Source organism: Mustelus asterias, chromosome 22 (assembly GCF_964213995.1).
Source record: "Mustelus asterias chromosome 22, sMusAst1.hap1.1, whole genome shotgun sequence".
In the NCBI taxonomy this organism is placed as follows: domain Eukaryota; kingdom Metazoa; phylum Chordata; class Chondrichthyes; order Carcharhiniformes; family Triakidae; genus Mustelus; species Mustelus asterias.
Window position 1 is genome coordinate 30,751,824 of NC_135822.1, and position 21,341 is coordinate 30,773,164.

The 21,341-nt window shown below is 51.9% G+C and overlaps 1 protein-coding gene across 2 annotated transcripts in view; it reads left to right on the plus strand.

Moving 5' to 3' along the window:
• p3h1 (prolyl 3-hydroxylase 1) overlaps nt 1-16,392 on the plus strand; it is a 52,831-nt gene extending 36,439 nt beyond the window's left edge. Inside the window, exons 12-16 of one of the 2 annotated variants that reach the window (XM_078239076.1) lie at nt 2,882-2,999; nt 12,007-12,082; nt 13,490-13,630; nt 15,858-15,942; nt 15,979-16,392. In XM_078239076.1, the coding sequence (XP_078095202.1) occupies nt 2,882-2,999; nt 12,007-12,082; nt 13,490-13,630; nt 15,858-15,942; nt 15,979-16,244 (686 nt within the window). In that variant the 3' untranslated portion in view covers nt 16,245-16,392. Of the gene's footprint in view, nt 1-2,881; nt 3,000-12,006; nt 12,083-13,489; nt 13,631-15,857 lie in introns of both variants that reach the window. The other variant, XM_078239075.1, reaches the window with a different exon arrangement.
• The last annotated feature ends 4,949 nt before the right edge of the window (nt 16,393-21,341 follow it).

Below are 21,341 nucleotides of genomic sequence, written 5' to 3' on the forward strand. Positions count from 1 at the left end.
GCCGGCAGATGAGTTAAACCCTGCCCACTGCCTCTAGTGGCTGGAAACAGTCTAGCCCATTTTTTCATAGTCTAAGTGCATAAGATTGGGAGTAAAGACTCGCCCAAAAAACGGATTTGAAACTCCCGTGTTCACGCTAGCTGGACACTTAGAATCGCGTAAAAATGCCCCCTATGTACTGGTGAACGATCTGAGACAGATAGTTCTCTGTTGTCCTATCTCCCCCCACACATCTCCCTGGATATACCCGGTTGGGATCTTGTCTAAAAACTGAAAGCCAAATACTGTGGATGCTGAAAATATGAAATAAAAACAGAAAATTCTGGAAAAACTCAGCAGACCTGGCAGCAGCTGTTGAGAGAGAAATAGCAGGTAGAATTTTCTATTTTTTTTCCCCAAAGTTTTGCAGGAAAAATGGAGAGCAGCCTATTGGCTGAGAAGGAATTCTTCCTCAAATCCTTCTATAATGACCACCTCCTTATTCTGCAACTATGTCCTCTGGTCCTAAACTCTTGCATGAGTGGAAACATCCTCCCAACATCCCATCCTCTCCTGACTAACCCCCTAAGAATCTTCCATGTTTTAATCTTATCACCTCTCTTCTGAACTCCAAGGAGTACAGACCCATCCTGTTTAATCTTTCCTCATGTGACAGTCCCTCTATACCCGGGATCATCCTAGTAAACCTCCTCTGTGCTGCCTCCAGTGATAATATATCTTTCTTTAAATACGGGGACCAAAACTGTACACAGGATTCTAAATGTGGCCTCACTCGTACCTTGTACCATTGCAGCAACTTTACTTTATACTCCAGCCCCCTTGAAATAAATGCCAGTATTTGCCTCCCCTATTACTTTCTGTGCCTGTCTGCTGGCTTTCTAGGTTTCATGAACAAGGACCCCTCCCCTCTCAAGTCCCTTTCTGCTTTAGCATTCGGGAACCTCTCTCCATTGAAATAATAATCCACCTTCTCATTCTTTTTTCCATAATGGACAATCTCACATTTTCTCACATTGAATTCCTGTTGCCAATTTTCTGCCCACTCACTCAATATCTCTCTGTAAACTGTTTATATCATCCTTACAACCTGCCTTCCCTCCCACCTTTGTATCATTTGCAAATTTGACTGCGGTACACTCTGTTCCTGCCTCCAAGTTATTAATATATATTGTGAAGAGTTGCGGTCCCAGCAGTGATCCCTGTGGCACTCCACTGGTTACTGCCCTCCAACCTGACAGAGATCCCCCGCTTATCGCTACTCGCTGCCTCCTGTTTGTTAGCCAATCCTCTATCATTGCCAGAATATCACCTCCAACACCACGAGCGCCTTTTATGATTTTTAAAAACATTTTGAGGAAAAAAGCTGGAAGGAGCAGGTGAGCGGGTCCCATGAAGTCACGCTGGCGGGGCAGATTCTGATGGAGTTCACCCCCCACACACACAAGCATTCCCTCCCACAAGCACCACCTCCCCCCCTCCGACTCCCCCCCTCCCCACCCCCCCCTCCTGCCACCCCCCCAACAGTCCCCGCTCCCCTCCCCAGCAACTTTGGTTTTTGAAACATCAGAGTGCCCTTTTTAAAGGGCAGCCTTTTGCTCTGTTAGACCTCCTCCACGCGGAAGGACCTGACACTCACCATCACAACCGCTTCGTGAATGATTGTGGAGGCTTTCCATTACCCTTCCCAGAATTCCAGGTTGTGACATTAGGCCCCTAATTTAGCCCTCCCCAAACTGAAATAAAAACAGAAAGAGGGCTGGCAGTATCTGTGGAGGGAGAAACAAGAGTTAATGTTTCGGGTCTGTATGACTCTTCTTCAGAGTGAATCTATAGTCAAGGGTTTAATTTTGAAGGAACGCGTGAATGGATGTTTTTATATCAGTTGCTGTTTTATGTAGTTCCTGAAGTTCTCCTTTCAGATACTGATGGACTTGCATTGTATTTCCAGCTTTTGTTTCAGATTTCTAGAATTCATTGATTTGATTTGATTTGATTTATTATTGTCACATGTATTGGGATACAGTGAAAAGTATTGTTTCTTGCGTGCTATGCAGACAAAGAAAACTATTTACAGAGAAGGAAATGAGAGAGTGCAGAATGTAGTGTTACAGTCATAGCTAGGGTGTAGAGAAAGATTAACTTAATGCAAGGTAAGTCCATTCAAAAGTCTGATAGCAGCAGGGAAGAAGCTGTTCTTGAGTCGGTTGATACGTGTCCTCAGATTTTTGTATCTTTTTCCCGATGGAGGAAGGTGGAAGAGAGTCCAGGGTGCATGGGGTCCTTGATTATGCTGGCTGCTTTTCCGAGGCAGCGGGAAGTGTAGACCATGACAATGGATGGGAGACTGGTTTGCGTGATGGACTGGGCTTCGTTCATGACCCTTTGTAATTTCTTGCGGTCTTGGGCAGAGCAGGAACCCTACCAAGCTGTGATACTTCCAGAAAGAGTGCTTTCTATGGTGCATCCGTAGAAGTTGGTGAGAGGCGTAGTGGACATACCAAATTTCCTTTGTCTTCTGAGAAAGTAGAGGCATTGGTGGGCTTTCTTAACTATAGTGTTGGCAATGGGGGGACCAGGACATGTTGTTGGTGATCTGGACACCTAAAAACTTGAAGTTCTCGACCATTTCTACTTTGACAGGGGCATGGGGCTAAAGGGATCAAGGGATAGGGGAGGGGGAAGGTGGGATCAGGGTATTGATTTCGATGATCATAGCAAATGGAGGAGCAGGCTCGAGGGGCCGAATGGCCTACTCCTGCTTCTATGTATGTTTCTACATTTGTTTCCTTTTTTTACAGTTTCACCATTAGATTATTCTCACATTCAGATTTCTGTGGAATATTAACTTTGGTTAACCTTGGTTTCTCGTCCCCTCCGCCAGGAACCCAGGACAACCGGGATGACTTAAGCCACTCAATCCACGTTGACAACTGTATATTAAACTCCGAGGCACTGGAGTGTCGGAAAGAGCATCCGGCCTACACTGAGAGGGACTACAGGTAAAACCAAAGCCAGTCAGTGGTTGCTCTGCAAGGGTCGTAATTCACTGACCTTTTGTCAGAGGTCACAGTCCCGAACAAGGTCTCCCTCAACATTCAGGGACACTGAGCCCCTGGTTAAAACAACAGCAATGTGCATTTATAAAGCACCTCTAGCGGAGTACAACATCCCAAGTTTCCTCACAGAAACCAAGATATTGGAAACGGTGGCCAAATGTTTGGTCAAATCGGTCCATTGGTCTTGAAGGAGGAAGTGAGGGACTGAGAGGTTTAGGACCGGAATTAATTGTTAATACTAATGGTATAGTTAGAGTTAAGGATAAACAGGTGGGTGATTAAGAGTGTATATAAAAAGGAACTTGCCTTTTCTGTAACCAGAGAGATTCCGTGTTCCACATTTATGTAGATTGCCCAAGCTTGCGACCCCTTTTTCTTTACTTAAAGGGGCTGTTTCTCAACATTTGGCTGCACCACAGCCCCACGCTCCTCACCTTTGGGTTATTCAGTGTGGGAGCGTGGGGTGGGGGGGGAGGGGGGGGTGGGGGTGGTAGTGGCGGAGGTGGAGGTATGGCAAGGAGGGCCTCCTTGTAAGCCTGCTCCTTGGGCTTGGCCAAGCTGGCCATTAACAGGTCCAGGCAGCAGGCAGTCAAGGGGGTCATCCGACCTCACCCTGTACTGTGGCTACGTTTACCCGAAGGGTGGTCTTGCCGAGAAGGAACGTGGTGTCCACCGACATGCTTCAGGCCTTCCATTATTGGTAGGCACAGTGGGGGCTGGAGTACATCATCGCCTCTCCCCCAGGAAGGATATTTGGTTTAGTTAGTGAGATTACCTTTGACATTTAGTTTTAGTTGCAGTGACCCCACCAGTAGCGGTCAACGCCCCCTGCCATTTGTTTTTAATTTGTGCCACCATAACCACGGTGGCACAGTGGTTGGCACTGCTGCCTCACAGCGCCAGGAATCCGGATTCAATTCCGGCCTTGGGTCACCATCTGTGTGGAGTTTGCACATTCCCCCCCCGTGTCTGCTTGGATTTCCTCCGGGTGCTCCAGTTTCCTCCCACAGTCCGAAAGAGATGCTGGTTAGGTTGATTGGCCATGCTAAATTGACCATAGTGTCAAGGGGATTAGCAGGGTAAATATGTGGGGTTATGGGAATAAGGCCTGGGTGGGATTGTGGTCGGTGCAGACTCAATGGGCCGAATGGCCTCCTTCTGCACTGTAGGGATTCTATGATTTGTTTAATTAAAAGGGTATGAAAAGGCACTGCTGAGACACTGATGTATTGGTGGGTGGGAAACAGGCGGACAAAGCTGTGTTCTGTGAATAAACCTACTCTCAAAAAAAGGATCAGTAACTATTTTCACACTTTGCCACCTGGCTTATGATCCATTTATTATTGTAGACTTTGGGGCCTCAGAGGTTTTGATTTGATTTGATTTATTATTGTCACATGTATTAACATAGAGTGAAAAGTATTGTTTCTTGCACGCTATACAGACAAAACATACCGTTCATAGAGAAGGAAAGGAGAGAGTGTAGAATGTAGTGTTACAGTCATAGCTAGGGTGTAGAGAAAGATCGACTTAATGCAAGGTAGGTCCATCAAAAGTCTGACAGCAGCAGGGAAGAAGCTGTTCTTGAGTCAGTTGGAACGTGACTTCAGACTTTTGTATCTTTTTCCCGAAGGAAGAAGGTGGAAGAGAGAATGTCCGGGGTGTGTGGGGTCCATAATTATGCTGGCTGCTTTTCCGAGGCAGCGGGAAGTGTAGACAGAGTCAATGGATGGGAGGCTGGTTTGTGTGATGGATTGGGCTACCTTTTGTAGTTCCTTGTGGTCTTGGGCAGAGCAGGAGCCATACCAAGCTGTGATACAACCAGAAAGAATGCTTTCTATGGTGCATCTGTAAAAGTTGGCGAGAGTCATAGCTGACATGCCAAATTTCCTTAGATTTCTGAGAAAGTAGACGCGTTGGTGGGCTTTCTTAACTATAGTGTCAGCATGGGGGGGACCAGGACAGGTTGTTGGTGATCTGGACACCTAAAAACTTGAAGGTTTTTAGGTTGAAAGCACAGCTGTCACTGGTGGAGTGGTGAAAATTGGGAGATACAGAGAATGCCAAAATTGGAGGCAGGCAGAATTTTTGTGAAACTGTAGGGCTGAAGGAGGTTACAGAGACAGGGAGGGTGTGTAGGGGGCTGGAGGAGGTTACAGAGACAGGGAGGGTGTGTAGGGGGCTGAAGGAGGTTACAGAGACAGGGAGGGTGTGTAGGGGGCTGGAGGAGGTTACAGAGACAGGGAGGGTGTGTAGGGGGCTGAAGGAGGTTACAGAGATAGGGAGGGTGTGTAGGGGGCTGGAGGAGGTTACAGAGATCGGGAGGGTGTGTAGGGGGCTGGAGGAGGTTACAGAGACAGGGAGAGGTGTGTAGGGGGCTGAAGGAGGTTACAGAGATAGGGAGGGTGTGTAGGGGGCTGAAGGAGGTTACAGAGATAGGGAGGGTGTGTAGGGGGCTGAAGGAGGTTACAGAGACAGGGAGGGTGTGTAGGGGGCTGGAGGAGGTTACAGAGATAGGGAGGGTGTGTAGGGGGCTGAAGGAGGTTACAGAGATAGGGAGGGTGTGTAGGGGGCTGGAGGAGGTTACAGAGATAGGGAGGGTGTGTAGGGGGCTGGAGGAGGTTACAGAGACAGGGAGAGGTGTGTAGGGGGCTGAAGGAGGTTACAGAGATAGGGAGGGTGTGTAGGGGGCTGAAGGAGGTTACAGAGACAGGGAGGGTGTGTAGGGGGCTGGAGGAGGTTACAGAGACAGGGAGGGTGTGTAGGGGGCTGAAGGAGGTTACAGAGACAGGGAGGGTGTGTAGGGGGCTGGAGGAGGTTACAGAGACAGGGAGGGTGTGTAGGGGGCTGAAGGAGGTTACAGAGACAGGGAGGGTGTGTAGGGGGCTGGAGGAGGTTACAGAGACAGGGAGGGTGTGTAGGGGGCTGGAGGAGGTTACAGAGACAGGGAGGGTGTGTAGGGGGCTGGAGGAGGTTACAGAGACAGGGAGAGGTGTGTAGGGGGCTGAAGGAGGTTACAGAGATAGGGAGGGTGTGTAGGGGGCTGAAGGAGGTTACAGAGATAGGGAGGGTGTGTAGGGGGCTGAAGGAGGTTACAGAGACAGGGAGGGTGTGTAGGGGGCTGGAGGAGGTTACAGAGACAGGGAGGGTGTGTAGGGGGCTGAAGGAGGTTACAGAGACAGGGAGGGTGTGTAGGGGACTGGAGGAGGTTACAGAGACAGGGAGGGTGTGTAGGGGGCTGGAGGAGGTTACAGAGACAGGGAGGGTGTGTAGGGGGCTGAAGGAGGTTACAGAGACAGGGAGGGTGTGTAGGGGGCTGGAGGAGGTTACAGAGACAGGGAGGGTGTGTAGGGGGCTGAAGGAGGTTACAGAGACAGGGAGGGTGTGTAGGGGGCTGGAGGAGGTTACAGAGACAGGGAGGGTGTGTAGGGGGCTGGAGGAGGTTACAGAGACAGGGAGGGTGTGTAGGGGGCTGAAGGAGGTTACAGAGACAGGGAGGGTGTGTAGGGGGCTGGAGGAGGTTACAGAGACAGGGAGGGTGTGTAGGGGGCTGGAGGAGGTTACAGAGACAGGGAGGGTGTGTAGGGGGCTGGAGGAGGTTACAGAGACAGGGAGGGTGTGTAGGGGGCTGGAGGAGGTTACAGAGACAGGGAGGTTGTGTAGGGGGCTGAAGGAGGTTACAGAGACAGGGAGGGTGTGTAGGGGGCTGGAGGAGGTTACAGAGACAGGGAGGGTGTGTAGGGGGCTGAAGGAGGTTACAGAGACAGGGAGGGTGTGTATGGGGCTGGAGGAGGTTACAGAGACAGGGAGGGTGTGTAGGGGGCTGGAGGAGGTTACAGAGACAGGGAGGGTGTGTAGGGGGCTGGAGGAGGTTACAGAGATAGGGAGGGTGTGTAGGGGGCTGGAGGAGGTTACAGAGACAGGGAGGGGGGGCTGAAGGAGGTTACAGAGACAGGGTGGGTGTGTAGGGGGCTGGAGGAGGTTACAGAGACAGGGAGGGTGTGTAGGGGGCTGGAGGAGGTTACAGAGATAGGGAGGGTGTGTAGGGGGCTGGAGGAGGTTACAGAGACAGGGAGGGGGGGCTGAAGGAGGTTATAGAGACAGGGAGGGTGTGTAGGGGGCTGGAGGAGGTTACAGAGATAGGGAGGGTGTGTAGGGGGCTGGAGGAGGTTACAGAGATAGGGAGGGGGGGCTGAAGGAGGTTACAGAGACAGGGAGAGGTGAGGAGATGGAGGGATTGGAACACAAGCTGGAGAATTTCGAAACAGAGGCATTGGTCGAGCAGGAGCCAGTGTGGGTCAGTGAGTTCAGAAGCTGGTGAGTAAACTGGTCCTGGTGTGAGCTAGGATACGATTGCAGAATTCTGGGTGAACTGAAGTTTATGGAGGGAGTACACAGCTCCCCACACAATTATCGTTCGATTTCAGTGACGTGTCACACTCAGTGAGTGTGGCCACTTTTGGACAGGGAGAATAAAGAAAGATTATGTGGAATCCACCATTTTATGAAATGGTTTCTAATTTACTAAAGATTGCAGCACATACCTCAAAGCTTTCACTTATCATAGAATCATAGAAACCCTACAGTGCAGAAAGAAGCCATTTGGCCCATCGAGTCTGCACCGACCACAATCCCACCCAGGCCCTATCCCCATATCCCTACATATTTACCCGCTAATCCCTCTAACCTACACATCTCAGGACACCAAGGGGCAATTTTAGCATGGCCAATCGACCTAACCCGCACATCTTTTGAGTGTGGGAGGAAACCGGAGCACCCGGAGGAAACCCACGCAGACACGAGGAGAATGTGCAAACTCCACACAGACAGTGACCCAATCCGGGAATCGAACCCAGGTCCCTGGTGCTGTGAAGCAGCAGTGCTAACAAACTGTGCCACCGTGCCGCCCCTAGCTGTGTGAAAGCTGGGATTTCTCCGTCTCTGAATAGCAATCTTCCACAGGCAAATAGGAGAAAGAAAGAGCGATACAATCCTTACAGTGCAGGAGGAGGCCATTTGGCCCATCGAGTCTGCACCGATCCTCCAAAAAGCATCCCATCAAGGTCTATCCCCCACCTCATCCCCCAAGCCAATGCATCCACCATGGCTAATTCACCTAACCTGGCTACACATTAGGGGCAATTTACTATGGCCAATCCACCTAAACTGCACATCTTAGGAACTAAGGGGCAATTTAGCATGGCCAATCCCCCTAACCTGTACCTCTTTGGACTGTGGGTGGAAACCGGAGCACCCAGAGGAAACCCACACAGACACGGGGAGAACGTGCAAACTCCACACAGACAGTGACCCGAGGCCGGAATTGAACTTGGGTCCCTGGCGCTGTGAGGCAGCAGTGGTCACCACTGTGTCACCCCTACTACTTGTGCAGCTAGTGGTGTGCTTGGAGCTGGGAAAGGAATGTGCTTAGGCAGGATGGTGATGAACCAGAATCCCGTCAACTCCCTGCCTCCACCCCAATCACATTCTGGGTGAGAAGACCCATGGCTGACCATTCTACCCCACCCACCTCTGAGGCCTATAATGACCAGTTAAAGGCCCTATCCCACCACCGCTGGTGTTGACCCAGCTGCTGGCAAACCTGTCGCCATGTGGCATGCACGACAGGTGAAACCGTATGGGCTGCTTGTCACCTTGATGTGGGAGGGTGGGGGAATGTGGGAGTCCCTTGATCAATTGGATTGGATATTGGGAAGTGGGGAGGGATGCAGAGATCCAATCCCCCCCGCCCTTGCTGCCAACACCTCTGCACCCCTTTCCCCACAACCCTCACCCTGCAAAACCCCTCCCCCACCCAACTTACCTGTGACCTGGGACTGGGTCACTCCCGATCCTAGGACTCCTGTGCCTGTCCTACCGGCAGTAGCCACAGTCTTCCCTGTGGCGCTGCTGAGCACAAGAGCTGCTGGCCTCTTGATTGGCTGACAGTTTTATGTGGGCAAGACTTCTGCCCCCAGGGGATGGGATTTTCAGATCATACTCACTCCGAAACTGGAAAATTCTGCCAAGGTCAATGGGCCTTTCCATGGTCCGCCCCTCGCCCGCTACGATTCCTGTGGCAGGCGGAAGGGGAAAATTCGCCCCAGGGTTTTGATTCCAGTGGGAGGCCCAACCCCCGGCCTCGCAGCTGTTTGGCTTGTGGTTCAGTGGGCCTTCCAGCAAAGAGGAATGCATGGGCCTCTCACCAGCTTGCAGGCTAGATCCTTGATACCTCAACCTCAATAGAAACTAGAATCAGGAGTTGGCCATTTAGCCCTTTGAGCCTGCTCGGCCATTCATTTTGATCATGGCTGATCATCAAATTAAATATCCTGATCCACCCTTCCCCCATATCCCTTGATCCCTTTAGCTCCAAGAGCTATATCTAATTTCTTCTTGAAATCAGACAACGTTTTGGCCTCAACTACATTCTGTGGTAGTGAATTCCACACATTCACCACTCTCTGGGTGAAGAAATTTCTCCTCACCTCAGTTCTAAAAGGTTTACCCCTTATCCTCACACTATGACCCCTAGTTCTGGACTCCCCCCACCATTGGGAACATTCTTTCTGAATCTACCCTGTCTAACCCTGTTAGAATTATATAAGTTTCTATGCGATCCCCTCTCCCCCCATGTATTGTACTCTGAACTGCAGACATTGAAAACAAGATCCCACTTTATCTAGAGTGTAAAGGCTTGCTCTTTCATCATCATTAATGAACCCTGCACAATTATATCATTTCCACAAAATATTTTTCATGCCAGCTCTCTGATGGATAAATAGACCATCTGACATCACCACGTGCCAGCTCCCTGGTGACTGAGTGGTAAATAAACATTCACTCCACCACCAATACACAGTGCCAGCAGTGTGCACCATCTACAAGATGCACTGCAGCAGCTCACCAAGGCTCCTGAGACAGCACCTTCCAAACCTGTGACCTCTACCACCTGGAAGGATGAGGGCAGCAGGTGGAAGGGCAACACCACACCTGGAGGTTCCCTCCACAAGCCACACTCTCATCCTGACTTGGAAATATATAGCTGTTCCTTCACTGTCGCTGGATCAAGAACCTGGAATTCCCTCCCTAACAGCACTGTGGATGTGCCTACACACATGGACCGCAGCGGTTCAAGAAGGCGGCTCACCACCACCTTCTCAAGGGCAATTAGGGATGGGCAATATATGCTGGCCTAATCAGCAACATCCACAAGAAAATTAAAAATCCCAGCATGTAGGCTCACCATGGACCTGTTGCCCAGTGACTCAGCACGTTACTGCTGTGAGTGTTTGAGATGTGAGAAGCCAGACAGTGGTGAATCTATGGAATTTATTGCCACAGAGGGCTGTGGAGGCCAGGATATTGAGTGTATTTAAGACAGAGAGAGATAGGATCTTGATTGGTAACTAACAGAAAGCAAAGAGTGGGGGTAAATGGGTGTTTTTCTGGTTGGCGATCAGTGACTAGTGGCGTGCCTCAGTGATCAGTGTTGGGACCGCAATTGTTTACGATTTACATAGATGATTTGGAGCTGGGGACCAAGTGTAGTGTGTCAAAATTCGCAGATGACACTAAGATGGGTGGCAGAGCAAAGTGTGCAGAGGATGCTGAAAGTCTACAAAGGGATATAGATAGTCTAAGTTAGTGAGCGAGGGTCTGGCAGATGGAGTACAATGTTGGTAAATGTGAGGTCATTCATTTTGGTAGGAATAACAGCAAAATGGACTATTATTTAAATGGTAAAAAATTGCAGCATGCTGCTGTGCAGAGAGACCTGGGTGTCCTTGTGCAGGAATCTCAAGGAGTTGGTTTGCAGCAGGTAATTAAGAAGGCAAATGGAATTTTGTCCTTCATTGCTAGAGGGATGGAGTTTAAAAACAGCGAAGTTATGTTGCAGCTGTATAAGGTGCTGATGAGGCCACACCTCGAGTACTGTGTACAGTTTTGGTCTCCTTACTTGAGAAAGGATATACTGGCACTGGAGGGGGTGCAGAGGAGATTCAATAGGTTGATTCTGGAGTTGAGAGGGTTGGCTTATGAGGAGAGACTGAGTAGACTGGGGCTATACTCATTGGAATTCAGAAGAATGAGGGTAGATCTTATAGAAACATATAAGATTATGAAGGGAATAGATAAGACAGAAGCAGGGAAGATGTTTCCACTGGTGGGTGAAACTAGAACTCGGGGGCATAGCCTCAAAATAAGGGGGAGCAGATTTAGGACTGAGTTGAGAAGGAATTTCTTCACACAAAGGGTTGTGAATCTGTGGAATTCCCTGCCCAGTGAAGCAGTTGAGGCTACCTCATTGAATGTTTTTAAGGCAAGGATAGATAGATTTTTGAACAGTAAAGGAATTAAGGGTTATGGTGAGTGGGCGGGTAAGTGGAGCTGAGTCCACAAAAAGATCAGCCATGATCTTATCGAATGGCGGAGCAGGTTCGAGGGGCCAGATGGCCTACTCCTGCTCCTGGTTCTTATGTTCTTATGTAAGGGGATCAAAGATTATGGAGAAAAGGCGGGAGAATTGGGGGTTGAGAAACGTATCAGCCATGATCGAATGGCGGAACAGGCGCGATGGGCTGAATGGCCTAATTCTGCTCCTATATCTTTTGGTCTTATGGAAAAGATAATCTCTTCTCCGGAAACAGCTGGTTTCTGCTGTGGTGCTCTGTCTGGCCCCACAGTTTCTTTGGGCTGGTACCTCCACTGCTGGCAGAGGGAACGACAGTTTATCTTCAAATGACCAAATGACCAGCTTCTCTGCTACAATGACTCGATGGCCGGGATTTTAAATGGATGTTTGGCTGCCTTTCTGAATTCCCTGCTCCCCGCACGATGGAACTCGGAAAGCCCCAACCCGTGCCTCTCCTGTACACTCGGTTTATCTGTGAATGTTGGCAAGTGTTTGGTACAGATTCTTAACGATCAAAGATTGTATTTTTTCCAGCGCCATTCTTTATTTGAACCACGATTTTGAAGGTGGAGACTTCATATTCACCGAAATCGATGCAAAGGTTATCACTGTGAGTTATTACCTCTCATTTATTTTTAACGATTTACAGTTTTTAAAATATATTTTTTTAAAGATTCCTTCTCTCTTACCTGCTGAGATTTTTCTAATGCCTCTCTTTCACTCCCAATATTAGAAGGCTTCCCACATCTAGGGGACACAAGACAAAGCGCGTGCTTGGGTCCGCTTCCTGTATTGTTTTACCTGGAACAGGTCACTAGCCTGACAGTGGAGGCCATGTCTTCATGGGCACCAGTTCACTTCAGACATGGCTGACCAGGAATCTCTCCCAGTATTACTCTCTGCTGTAGGCGTTCTGGAAGGATTTACGGGTTGATAAACTTGATAGACGCACCTTCCTCAACCATCAAGTCCCAGAGTAGGATCTGAACCCAGGGCATCCGGCACTGAGGCAGAGATGCTACTCCCCACGCCACCACCTTCACCACTCCTAATGGGAGACCATAAAAGGTGACGGACAATGGGTGGGATTTTCCAGCCGCACTCGTCCCAAAATCCTGGGAAATCCTGCCCGAGGTCAATGGACCTTTGCATGGTCCACCCCCCCCCCCTCCCCCCGGCAACTCCATATTCCCGAGGCAGGTGGGACGGGAAAATTCCCCCCAATGACTCTCCCCCCTTTACTATCTGACCGTCTCTCCATTTATATCCTTATTTTGAATTTATCAATGTCCCTACATTCATTGCTGAAGTCAAAGCTTCATAGAATCATAAAATCCCTACAGTGCAGAAAGAGGCCATTCGGCCCATCAGGCCTGCATCCACAACAATCCCACCCAGGCCCTATCCCCATAACCCCACGTATTTACCCTGCTAATCCCCCTGACACTAAGGGGCAATTTAGCACGGCTAATCCACCTAACCTGCACATCTTTTGGACTGTGGGAGGAAACCAGAGCACCCGGAGGAAACCCACGCAGACACGGGGAGAACGTGCAGACTCCACACAGACAGTGACCCAAGCTGGGAATCGAACCCGGGTCCCTGGCGTTGTGAGGCAGCAGTACTAACCACTGTGCCACCGTGCCACTTGTTCTTCCAAACTGTGGAAGGGTCATTTCGACTCCACAGATGCTGCCAGACCTGCTGAGTTTATCCAGCATTATCTGTTTATTCAGCTCAAATGTGCACCAAGCCCCATTTGAACTGCGTCTCTCTGAGGACCTCAGACACAGTCTTACTCCCACAGCCTCCCACCCCCCCAATCTTCCCTTCACCCACAATCTACACAATTTGAAAACCCAACACTGCTGTCTCCTGCTGTCTTCCTAGCTGATTATCACATCGTCTCCTTCAAGTCTTGAGGTGGATTCTTGCACTACGATCCTTGACACTTCACCTCAGTTTGTTAACACAAGCACGTTGAGAAATTATTCCCAATGATCTCTTTTTTCCACAGGCAACGGTACAGCCAAGGTGTGGCCGTGTGGTGGGCTTCTCCTCGGGGGCTGAGAATCCACATGGAGTCCAGGCCGTGACCAAAGGGCAGCGATGCGCAGTGGCACTCTGGTTCACTCTGGACCCCCGGCATAAGGAACGGGTACGGGAATATGCAGCCTTTTCATAGCGGAATATGGTAGAAACAAAATGGTGATTTGATCTTGCCGGGGGGAGCGCGCAGTGTCAAGGGGCACAGAGGCATAAGAGGAATGCAGTGTCAGGGGAGTGGGCACAGTGAGGGAGTGGGCACAGTGTTGAGGGAGTAGACATAGTGTGGAGGAGTGGGCACAGTGTCGGGGGAGGGGGCACAGTGTCGGGGGAGGGGGCACAGTGTCGGGGAGGGGGCACAGTGTCGGGGGAGGGGGCAGAGTGTCAGGGAGCGGGCAGAGTGTCGGGGAGCGGGCAGAGTGTTGGGGGAGGGGGCAGAGTGTCGGGGAGGGGGCAGAGTGTCGGGGGAGGGGGCAGAGTGTCGGGGAGGGGGCAGAGTGTCGGGGGGAGAGGGGGCAGAGTGTCGGGGGGAGAGGGGGCAGAGTGTCGGGGGAGAGGGGGCAGAGTGTCGGGGGAGAGGGGGCAGAGTGTCGGGGGGAGAGGGGGCAGAGTGTCGGGGGGAGAGGGGGCAGAGTGTCGGGGGGAGAGGGGGCAGAGTGTCGGGGGGAGAGGGGGCAGAGTGTCGGGGGGAGAGGGGGCAGAGTGTCGGGGGGAGAGGGGGCAGAGTGTCGGGGGGAGAGGGGGCAGAGTGTCGGGGGGAGAGGGGGCAGAGTGTCGGGGGGAGAGGGGGCAGAGTGTCGGGGGGAGAGGGGGCAGACTGTCGGGGGGAGAGGGGGCAGAGTGTCGGGGGGAGAGGGGGCAGAGTGTCGGGGGGAGAGGGGGCAGAGTGTCGGGGGGAGAGGGGGCAGAGTGTTGGGGGAGGGGGCAGAGTGTCGGGGGAGGGGGCAGAATGTCAGGGAGAGGGGGCAGAGTGTCGGGGGGAGAGGGGGCAGAGTGTTGGGGGAGGGGCCAGAGTGTTGGGGGAGGGGCCAGAGTGTTGGGGGAGGGGCCAGAGTGTTGGGGGAGGGGCCAGAGTGTTGGGGGAGGGGCCAGAGTGTTGGGGGAGGGGCCAGAGTGTCGGGGGAGGGGGCAGAGTGTCGGGGGAGGGGGCAGAGTGTCGGGAGAGGGGGCAGAGTGTCAGGAGAGGGGGCAGAGCGTCAGGAGAGGGGGCAGAGTGTCGGGGGAAGGGGGCAGAATGTCGGGGAGGGAGGGAGCAGAGTGTTGGGGAGTGAGGGAGCAGAGTGTTGGGGAGTGGGCACAGTCTCGGGGGAGGGGGTAGAGTATCGGGGGAGGTGGGTATAGAATCAGGAAGAGGGGAACACAGAGTGTCGGCAGAGTGAGCTCTGGGCTGTTTTCTGTTCAAAGTATTTCCAGTAAGAGTTTTAACAACACCAGGTTAAAGTCCAACAGGTTTATTTGGTAGCAAATACCATTAGCTTTCGGAGCGCTGCTCCTTCGTCAGATGGAGTGGAAATGTGCTCTCAAACAGGGCACAGAGACACAAAATCAAGTTACAGAATACTGATTAGAATGCGAATCCCTACAACCAACCAGATCTTAAAGATACAGACAATGTGGGTGGAGGGAGCATTAAGCACAGATTAAAGAGATGTGTATTGTCTCCAGACAGGACAGCCCAGGAGGCAAGCTGTGGGGGTTACTGATAATGTGACATAAATCCAACATCCCGGTTTAGGCCGCCCTCATGTGTGCGGAACTTAGGGTTTCGCATTCTAATTAGTATTCTGTAACTTGATTTTGTGTCTCTGTGCCATGTTTGAGAGCACATTTCCACTCCATCTGACGAAGGAGCAGCGCTCCGAAAGATAATGGTATTTGCTACCAAATAAACCTGTTGGACTTTAACCTGGTGTTGTTAAAACTCTTACTGTGTTCACCCCAGTCCAACGCCGGCATCTCCACATCAAAGTATTTCCCTCAGCTGTTTAAAATTAGTGTAGCCGAGTGGAAAATAACATCATTTTATGACCTGGTGAAGTTTGCTTTCCTCCTCTCTTTGTGTTGCCTTCTCTCTCCAGCCATTCGAGCTGCGTTCCAAAGTGTTGGCACAGTCTGGGCCTAGTGAGCTGACGGTCAGCAGCCTGGGGCTCAGATCTCAGTAGCTGAGAGAGTGAGCAGAATCTGGGGAATTGGCTCAGCTTGTGTGGGAGGGATTGGAAAGGAAGCGTGGCTTCAGTCTGGTGCTCTGGGATATTTCGGAGTGAGGCTGCGGCCTAGTCTTGGTTTCGGTTAGTGGACAGATGTGCTGACGGCCTTCTGGCTCACTCTGTGTCCCGCAGGAGAGGATTGCAGCCGATGATTTGGTGAAGTTATTGTTTGGGCTGGAAGAGGAGCTGCAGCACGATGAGGAGGTGATCAGCAAACCTGACCCAATCAGCAAACCCGACCCAATCAGCAAACCCGACCCTGAGGAGCAAAAGCCAACGGAGGCTTTGGCCGCTGAGCCCGCGAGCGAGCCACACACCGAGGAGGCGGCAGAACCTGAAGCAGGAGCCCCACCGGAACAGACCGAGGCGGAGGGGCTAAAGGCAGCAAGGGAGGGAGTCCCCGTGTCTGACTCCTCCACAATAAACACATCAGACTCCTCCCCGGAGACGACACCTCCTGTCTTAGATCAAAAGGCCACGGCGGCTCAGAACATGCCCTCTGCAAAGCAGGAATTGTAATCTGACTTACAAGTGCAAACATTGGGACTGCACCAATCAGTCTGACTAAAAAAAAAACCCCCTTGTTTTGTTCTTTGAGTTGCTGAGGGGCCAATCTTCCAGTTCCAGACCCAAAAACCGTGGAGCCCATTACTAAGCCCATGTTCCTCCTCCGACAGTCTGCAGGCTTTGGAACTCAAAGCTTGACCACATATTTCCACATCTGACTTCCTCCATTTGTCTCCTCTTCCCCCCCCTACCCTTCCACCCTCGGTGATGTGCCCACACTCTGGGCTTTGTCCCTTCTACCCAGGTGGGCAGCTTTGCCCATTACACAGTAGGGTCGTTCTCCACGCCCCCCCCCCCCCCCCCGCCCCCTGCTGCCCCCCCCCCCCCCCCCCTCCCATTTACATCACATGTAAAAAAGTTCCGGCTATTAAGACCCAGCCTTGCCGAGCAACGGAAGAATGAATGTTGTTCCTCTGACCTCATCTGTCATGGCAGCAGGCTGGGTCACTGATGCCCAGCGCCAGGCATGGGTTGCACTCCAGGTTTGGCAGTGTTCACACGTCTAGTGAGAGATTGGTGTTGTAAAGGGAAAGTGGATTCACTGTCACATATTTACTGTCAGTTAGCACACAAGGTATTTGTGGAGGAGTGGGGGAGCGTTCTGTTGTGTTTGCTGTATTCCTCCATGTTCTATACAGGGAGTTGTGTCCACAATGATCGGTGCTCCTCAATCACTCTGTCCTATTATTTATAACACCCCCCGACCCCGTCCCAGTGTTCAGCCCCCTCTTCAGAAGGTGCTGGGGGTAAGGTAGCTTAGAGCCATTCCTCAACTGCTCTCCACCCATCGGTGCATTCTTGTAGTGGTCTTTCTTCAGCAATGAGTTTGGGCAAGTTATTCCGCTGGCGGGGGCATCGCGGCTTACCCTGATCGTGCTGTGCCCTGCCCTTTGACCCGATGCTGATGGCACCGGGCATGCCCACTCAGTGACAATCTCCCAATATCCCCAGAACTCGCCTTGTGCCAAATGACACAACGGCAGCTCAGACACTGTGGTGATTTATGGCCTTTCCAAGTCTCATGGTTCATTGTAGAGCACAATTATCAGCTGGGCCACAGAGAACAGTTGAAAAACTCTTAAACCTTAGATGATCTTTCATGTTGGTATGCAGATAGGAGGGACAGATTGCTTAACTCACACACTCTGCATTCTAATGTGCCAGTAACACTTTCTCATGCAACACTGTGCTTATCTGAAACTTCCTGTAACTTTCTTGATGAACTGTACTGGTGTTACAATCCCCGGGCATTGGCAGCATGCTGGTAGCTCAGAGCCAGTCTGCATGTGTGACCTGGGGCTCAGGTTGAGCTGGGTTGTACCCTATCTGGCATGACATTGATATATTCCCAGGCAGGGCAACTGGTTACTGCAGACCTCCCCTCGTGTAACCCATCCCAGCCTCATTGCATGTATAGAGTGTCAGGTGTAACCACTCACACTCAGTGCCACACTCACACACAGTGCCGCACTCACACTCAGTGCCACACTCAGTGCCACACTCAGTGCCACACTCACACTCAGTGCCACACTCACACACAGTGCCACACTCAGTGCCACACTCACACTCAGTGCCACACACACACAGTGCCACACTCAGTGCCACACTCACACTCAGTGCCACGCACACACACAGCGCCACACTCAGTGCCACACTCACACTCAGTGCCACACACACACACAGTGCCACACTCAGTGCCACACTCACACTCAGTGCCACACTCAGTGCCACACTCACACTCAGTGCCACACTCTCACCCAGTCCCACACTCTCACACAGTCCCACACTCTCACCCAGTCCCACACTCTCACCCAGTCCCACACTCTCACACAGTCCCACACTCTCACACAGTCCCACACTCTCACCCAGTCTCACAATCTCACCCAGTTCCACACTCTCACACAGTCCCACACTCTCACCCTGTCCCACACTCTCACACAGTCCCACACTCTCACCCAGTCCCACACTCTCACCCAGTTCCACACTCTCACACAGTCCCACACTCTCACACCCAGTTCCACACTCTCACACAGTCCCACACTCTCACCCAGTTCCACACTCTCACACAGTTCCACACTCTCACACAGTCCCACATTCTCACACAGTCCCACATTCTCACACAGTCCCACACTCTCACACCCAGTCCCACACTCTCACACAGTCCCACACTCTCACACCCAGTCCCACACTCTCACACCCAGTTCCACACTCTCACACAGTCCCACACTCTCACCCAGTTCCACACTCTCACACCCAGTCCCACACTCTCACACAGTCCCACACTCTCACCCAGTCCCACACTCTCACACAGTCCCACACTCACACCCAGTCCCACACACTCTCACCCAGTTCCACACTCTCACCCAGTCCCACACTCTCACACAGTCCCACACTCTCACGCAGTCCCACACTCACACCCAGTCCCACACACTCTCACCCAGTTCCACACTCTCACCCAGTCCCACACTCTCACACAGTCCCACACACTCACACAATCCCACACTCTCACCCTGTCCCACACTCACACCCAGTCCCACACTCACACCCAGTCCCACACACTCACACAATCCCACACTCACACCCAGTCCCACTCACACCCAGTTCCACACTCTCACACAGTCCCACACTCTGACCCAGTCCCATACTCTCACACAATCCCACACTCTCACCCAGTCCCACACTCTCACAGTTCCACACTCTCACACAGTCCCACACTCTGACCCAGTCCCACACTCTCACACAATACCACACTCTCACCCAGTCCCACACTCTCACCCAGTTCCACACTCTCACAGTTCCACACTCTCACACAGTCCCACACTCTGACCCAGTCCCACAATCTCACACAGTCCCACACTCTCACCCAGTCCCACACTCTCACACAGTCCCACACTCTCACACAGTCCCACACTCTCACCCAGTTCCACACTCTCACCCAGTCCCACACTCACACCCAGCCCCACACACTCTCACCCAGTTCCACACTCTCACCCAGTCCCACACTCTCACCCAGTCCCACACTCTCACCCAGTCCCACACTCTCACACAGTTCCACACTCTCACACAGTCCCACACACTCACACAATCCCACACTCTCACCCTGTCCCACACTCTCTCACAGTTCCACACTCTCACATAGTCCCACACTCTCACCCAGTCCCACTCTCACCCAGTCCCACACTCTCACACAGTCCCACACTCTCACACAGTCCCACACTCTCACCCAGTCCCACACTCTCACCCAGTCCCACACTCACACCCAGTACCACTCTCACCCAGTCCCACACTCTGACCCAGTCCCACACTCTCACCCACTCCCACACTCTCACACAGTCCCACACTCTCACCCAGTTCCACACTCACACCCAGTCCCACACTCTCACCCAGTCCCACACTCTCACCCAGTCCCACACTCTCACCCAGTCCCACTCACACCCAGTCCCACACTCTCACCCAGTCCCACACTCTCACCCAGTCCCACACTCTCACACAGTTCCACACTCTCACACAGTCCCACACACTCACACAATCCCACACTCTCACCCTGTCCCACACTCTCTCACAGTTCCACACTCTCACATAGTCCCACACTCTCACCCAGTCCCACTCTCACCCAGTCCCACACTCACACCCAGTCCCACACTCTCACACAGTCCCACACTCTCACCCAGTCCCACACTCTCACCCAGTCCCACACTCACACCCAGTACCACTCTCACCCAGTCCCACACTCTGACACAGTCCCACACTCTGACCCAGTCCCACACTCTCACCCACTCCCACACTCTCACACAGTCCCACACTCTCACCCAGTTCCACACTCACACCCAGTCCCACACTCTCACCCAGTCCCACACTCTCACCCAGTCCCACTCACACCCAGTCCCACACTCTCACCCAGTCCCACACTCTCACCCAGTCCCACTCACACACAGTCCCACACTCTAACCCAGTCCCACACACTCACAGTCCCACACTCTCACCCAGTCCCACACTCACACACAGTCCCACACTCTCACACTCACACAAACTCACACACACAGTCCCACACTCTCACACTCACACAAACTCACACACTCACCCACAAACTCACACATTCAATCCCACACTCACTCACACACAAACACCAGCACACTCAGTCCTACACTCAGACACATATACATTCACACAAACACATACATTGAGTCCCACACCAAGTCTGCAAAGCTATTTGTCTTCATGGGCCATTCATTTCCCTGGTGGTCCGAGAGCCAAAGCGAATGTTTAAATCTCCACTCCCAAATATTTGTGTAAGGTTTGAGGTTGCTGGTACTGCGAGTCTTTGTAGGATTCACCCACTCAATGAGGCAGCAGCAGTGAACACAGTCCGTTTCAAAACTGCAACCCCAGGACACAGAAAGAGTGCTGAGCAATGGAGGAGAGGTTTCAGTGGAGATATGAGTGAGGTTTCCCAAAGATAGATTGGTCATTGCTCAGGGTTACACCCTGTTGTATTCAACAGTGGCAGCTGGGTGTTCGTCAAACTTACCATGGCTATTGTCAGTAATGTATCAAGTGGCAGCAGCTGGCATATTGTCTACCCCACCACTGCGCCTCACACTCACAGATCACCAAACCAAACATAATGCTTAGTTCTGAGCTATGTGATATGTTTGTTTGGTGCTCTCATTGCCCACACTCTCAGTGTGGGCGGCACGGTTGCACAGTGGTTAGCACTACTGCCTCACAGCGCCAGGAACCCAGGTTTGATTCCCGGCTTGGGTCACTGTCTGTGGGGAGTCTGCATGTTCTCCCCGTGTCTGCGTGGGTTTCCTCCGGGTGCTCCGATTTCCTCCCACAGTCTGAAAGACATGCTGGTTAGGTGCATTGGCCGTGCTAAAATCTCCCTCAGTGTACCTGAACAGGCGCCGGAGTGTGACGACTCTGGGAATTTCATAGTAACTTCATTGCAGTGTTAATATGAGCCTCCTTGTGACACTAATAAATAAACCACACTGACTGTGACCCTTGAAACCTCTTTATGAACTGGTTTGCGTGTCGCTCTGTGAC